The sequence below is a fragment of the Brassica napus genome, chromosome C2 (genome assembly GCF_020379485.1).
Source record: "Brassica napus cultivar Da-Ae chromosome C2, Da-Ae, whole genome shotgun sequence".
NCBI classification, from domain to species: Eukaryota; Viridiplantae; Streptophyta; class Magnoliopsida; order Brassicales; family Brassicaceae; genus Brassica; species Brassica napus.
Genome location: NC_063445.1, coordinates 28,974,801 through 28,980,208, shown reverse-complemented (window position 1 = coordinate 28,980,208; position 5,408 = coordinate 28,974,801). Strand labels below are relative to the sequence as shown.

At 36.1% G+C, this 5,408-nt stretch overlaps 1 protein-coding gene across 1 annotated transcript; it reads right to left on the bottom strand.

The window, feature by feature from the left end:
* Positions 1 to 4,225: 4,225 nt before the first annotated feature.
* Positions 4,226 to 5,029, bottom strand: LOC106378203 (U11/U12 small nuclear ribonucleoprotein 35 kDa protein-like). Its single transcript, XM_048748939.1, has 5 exons — positions 4,882 to 5,029; positions 4,716 to 4,795; positions 4,594 to 4,645; positions 4,443 to 4,513; positions 4,226 to 4,318 (listed from the first exon to the last, which is right to left on the bottom strand). Exons 1-5 carry the CDS (start codon positions 5,027 to 5,029, stop codon positions 4,226 to 4,228), a joined length of 444 nt encoding a protein of 147 aa, XP_048604896.1.
* Positions 5,030 to 5,408: the final 379 nt, after the last annotated feature.

The following is a 5,408-nucleotide window of genomic DNA, read 5'->3' as shown; positions in this document are numbered from 1 at the left end:
ACGATGTCTCAAGATGTGCTACAAGGAGAAATCTTGGCTTTGGCATCTTCGATTCGGGCATCTCAACTTTGGAAGCTTAGAACTACTTTCCAAGAAAGAAATGGTGAAAGGATTACCTTGCATCAATCATCCAAATCAAGTGTGTGAAGGTTGCTTACTTGGAAAGCAATTCAAGATGAGTTTTCCAAAGGAGTCGGAGACAAGATCAAGAAAGCCACTAGAACTCATACATACAGATGTATGTGGTCCGATCAAACCAAGTTTACTTGGTAAGAGTAACTACTTCCTTCTCTTTATTGATGACTTTTCAAGAAAAACATGGGTTTACTTTTTGAAACAAAAATCAGAAGCGTTTGAAAATTTCAAAAAGTTCAAAGCCCATGTTGAAAAGGAAAGTGGTCTTAATATCAAGTCCATGAGATCAGATCGAGGAGGAGAATTTATGTCCAAGGAGTTTGTAAAATATTGTGAAGATAATGGCATCCGAAGACAGTTGACGGTGCCAAGAACTCCTCAACAAAATGGAGTAGCGGAAAGAAAGAATAGGACAATACTTGAGATGGCAAGAAGCATGCTCAAGAGTAAGAAGCTACCAAAGGAGTTTTGGGCATAAGCAGTTGCTTGTGCGGTTTATATATCAAACCGATTTCCAACAAAAAGTGTTTCAGGAAAGACACCACAAGAAGCTTGGAGCGGAAGGAAGCCCGGTGTGTCGCACTTAAAAGTCTTTGGAAGCATTGCTCACGCTCATGTTCCAGACAAGAAGCGGAGCAAACTAGATGATAAAAGTGAGAAGTATATCTTCATTGGGTATGACGCTAACTCCAAAGGCTACAAGCTCTACAATCCTGAAACAAAGAAGACAATCATTAGTAGGAATGTCATCTTTGATGAAGAAGGATAATGAGATTGGAGATCAAATAATGAAGACTACAACTTCTTTCCATCCTTTGAAGAAGAGAATGTGGAACAACCGAGAGAACAGTCAGCTACACCACCAACTTCACCAACAACAAGTTCTCAAGGAGATGAAAGCTCAAGTGAAAGGACTCCACGTTTTAGAAGTTTACAAGACATCTACGAGGTAACCGAAAATCAAGACAATCTTAATCTATTTTGTTTATTTGCGGATTGCGAGCCTATGAACTTTGAAGAAACTAAAGAAAAGAAGTCATGGAGAAGTGCAATGGATGAAGAAATCAAGTCGATTCAAAAGAATGATACATGGGAGTTAGCTTCCCTTCCAAATGGACACAAGGCAATTGGTGTGAAGTGGGTGTACAAGGCAAAGAAGAACTCTAAAGGAGAAGTTGAAAGGTACAAGGCAAGGTTGGTGGCAAAAGGCTATAGTCAAAGAGCCGGGATCGACTATGATGAGGTATTTGCTCCACTTGCTCGCTTAGAAACGGTTAGACTAATCATTTCATTGGTAGCCCAAAAGAGTTGGAGGATACATCAAATGGATGTAAAATCAGCCTTCTTAAATGGATACCTTGAGGAAGAAGTCTACATTGAGCAACCACAAGGCTACATAGTCAAAGGAGAAGAAGACAAAGTCTTAAGGCTGAAGAAGGCCCTTTATGGATTAAAGCAAGCACCAAGAGCATGGAACACTCGGATTGATAAGTACTTCAAGGAGAAAGGCTTCATCAAGTGTCCATATGAGCATGCACTTTATATCAAAACTCAAAACAATGATCTATTGATTGCATGCTTATATGTTGATGACTTGATATTTACTGGCAACAATCCGATTATGTTTGAAGATTTCAAGATGGAGATGACAAAGAAGTTTGAGATGACCGACATTGGATTAATGTCATACTACCTTGGCATTGAAGTAAATCAAGAAGAAAATGGAATCTTCATTACTCAAGAAGGTTATGCTAAAGAGGTGCTTAAGAAGTTCAAGATGGGTGACTCAAACCCAGTTTGCACGCCAATGGAATGTGGAGTCAAGTTATCAAAAGAAGAAGAAGGAGAGAGTGTGGATCCAACACTCTTTAAGAGTTTGGTTGGAAGCTTACGATATCTAACGTGCACAAGGCCCGACATCCTACACGCAGTTGGAGTTGTGAGTCGATACATGGAGCATCCAACAATAACTCATTTCAAGGCAGCCAAGAGGATCCTACGCTATATCAAAGGTACAATCAACTTTGGCTTGTATTACTCTATTTCTGACGATTACAAGCTTATTGGATATAGCGATAGCGATTGGGGTGGAGACATAGATGACCAGAAAAGCACAAGTGGCTTCGTATTTTTCATTGGAGAAACTGCTTTCACATGGATGTCAAAGAAGCAACCAATTGTCACCCTTTTTACTTGTGAAGCGGAGTATGTGGCAGCTACTTCATGTGTTTGCCATGCTATTTGGTTACGAAACTTGCTAAAGGAGTTGAACCTACCACAAGAGGAGCCAACGAAGATCTTTGTGGATAACAAGTCAGCAATAGCATTAGCGAAGAATCCAGTCTTCCATGATCGGAGTAAGCACATCGATACTCGTTACCACTACATTAGAGAATGTGTTACCAAAATGGATGTGCAGTTAGAGTATGTGAAGACAAATGATCAAGTAGCTGATATCTTCACCAAGCCACTCAAGCGAGAAGACTTCATCAAGATGAGGAGCTTACTAGGAGTAACCAAATCAAGTTTAAGAGGGCTGTTGAAGGTTAAACTTGATTTGGATCACATTTTGGGCTAATAATTTACTAATCATTTTAATCCAAAAACTTAGCCCAAATTCTAGAAAAATCATCCACCTCCATAAAATAAAAAATCTAGATATTTTGGTAGAATTATCTAGATAATTAGGATAAAATTATCTAGATATTTAAGTAGAATTATCTAGAATTAATATTATAATATTTGAGATATTTTGTACTTTGGAGGCTATAAATTCCTCCACTCCCCTCTCATTTTGTATCACCAAGAAATAAACCAAACTTGTAACAAGTAATAAAATCTTCTTCTAAGTTATAAAATCTTTCTTCTTCACAAAGTTTCTTTCTCTTCAAACACTTAAAACACTTTCTCCATCTCTACAAAGTTTTTCATTCCAACACAGAAAACATCTTACTTTTGATGTTACATGTTATTTTTTGATGTAGCGGAGAAATAGGTTGAACGGTCAATCAATGGATCTAAATATCGCAAGAGACCTGTTCTTGGATCAATCAAAGAGTTTCTTTCGATAGCTTCTTTGAGACCAACTTCTTGATAGATGAATTTAAATCGAATCACACAATGAATAAGTAAAAACTTTATTATTAATTATCAAAGTATGAATACAACTTTAGGCTTCAATGCATATCTATAATAAATCCTTAAAGATCTGAACCAAACACGAATTCCCAAACATAACCGAAAACGAACCCGAACGCCTACCTCTAATCACTATTATATATCCTATATGTGTCGTCATAGGTTACAAAAATATTTGTTATCATATAATTAATCGTATTTTATATAATTAATCATATTTTATATGTGTTATCATATAATTAATCGTATCTTATATATATTGAAAACATTTTTATAATAGTTATTGGAAAATATGTTAGTAAAAATTAAATTTTGAATATATATATATATATATATATTTTTTTTTTTTGAATGAGTTTTTGATATAAATCATTCAGGATTGTATTGGTTTGAAAATATTGAAATAAAGATTTAAAATCTTCCAGGATAGACCAATAAGTTATTTCTCTGAGACGCATTAAACAACACGTCAATCATATGCCACTTCTAGCACACAAAACATGAACAAAATACCGGATATGTATCAGAACAAAACATAGATAAAATATTAATCAAGATAAAGAAATGAAATGGTAGTAGACCTGAGTACGTGATAAGTATCTTCCCTCTAGTGGAAGCTGGATCCCAAGCTTTTCAAATCTTCATGAGGTATCGGCCGTCTAGTATTATAAAAAAAAAAAGAATGCACAGTTAAACATGGTTTTGAAGGTTCATATATAACAACTATAGTCTGTTGGTTATAGTTGTTTGGAACATGCTAACAGGAGGATAGCAAAGAAAAACCGTACAAGGGAACACAGAAAGGTCTTTCTCGTCCTCCAAAACTAAGTTGTCCAGATTTCTTTCTACCACTAAGTCCACCTCCTTTTTAGAGAAGAAGAAGGAAGATTAATCTAAGGGATGATGAAGATCTAAATCCTAAGGGAGAGTAAGAGAATGAATGGCACTCACCTCATCTTCTTGGTATCCTCCATCCATGTATCAATTGCTGCCTATTATAATCAACAATAATCTCTCGACCATCAATAAATGAATGATGAGCATCCTGTAAAAAACCACCACAAAAGAACATTCCTTTCCGGCAAATAAACTCCACTGTTGAAACAGAAAATATACATTTCAAACAGCTCTAAAGAACAAAAAAAAAAAAGTTAGCATCACCGTAGTACCTTGTAAGCACGACGCATCTCCTTCTCAGTTTCATACTCCACAAAATCATATCCTCGTGAGGCACCCGTCACTATAGAGAGGAAAAAAAAAACATAGTGTTGAGATCAAACAATTATGCTAAGAAAATATCTTGAAAGAACCAAACCTTACCAATGTGTCTGATCAAGCACAAGCTCTTAACTTTGCCATATTTACTCATGGCCTGTAAAGGAGAAACACACATGATCACTTAAAAGTGTTAACTTACGGCACGAACACAACAGACACTTTACCTTACGACGAGTATCCTCTGTAGTAAGATGAGAGGTACAATAAGGATCTCCGGCGGCTTTCAAATCGCCAAAGGGATCATCTTTCGAAACACATACAAATCAATGAGCTTTGTAGATTCAGAAACAAAGCGATAAACTTTGAAAGAAGAACAGAGTGAGAGTTTACATAGACCGGTGCTGTAACAGAGGAGAGCTCGATGGACGCCGTTATCATATGCCGCAACGTTGGTTCCGTCAATACTTCCCGCTTGAATGGGATGATGCGAGGTCTCGTAGAATACTCTGTTTACGACGTTGTTTCCGCCGCCACTCATTAGTTTAATACATAATGTATTATGGCCGGGCATAGAACAAGTACTTGCCGATTTTGAACTATTTGCTATTTGATTTGGCTTGTCCAAGTAATTTGTACTTGACTTGCTTGAAACAAGTATTTGTTTTATCAAGTACTTGCAAAAAAAAATTATTACTTGCAAGTTACTTGACTTGCCTTGTTACTTGCCAAATCAAGTATTTGTATGTTAATTACATTCAAATAATCTAAATGAACATACATATTTCACATAAAAAAAACATACATTGTCACATCCCAAACTTTAACATCCAAAAATCACATGAAAGGGATAATAAGTAACAAGTGTTATGTTACAAGTACCAAGTATTATGTTACAAGTACCAAGTATTTTATAAAAC

Excerpts from the sequence above, each read along its gene's own strand:
- LOC106378203 (XM_048748939.1), bottom strand. The coding sequence starts at position 5,029 with ATGAGTGGCGGCGGAAACAACGTCGTAAACAGAGTATTCTACGAGACC. Across the intron at positions 4,646-4,715 it reads CAGAGGATACTCGTCGTAAG|GCCATGAGTAAATATGGCAA; the intron begins GTAAAGTGTCTG and ends TCTCCTTTACAG. Across the intron at positions 4,319-4,442 it reads AGATGCGTCGTGCTTACAAG|GATGCTCATCATTCATTTAT; the intron begins GTACTACGGTGA and ends GGTTTTTTACAG.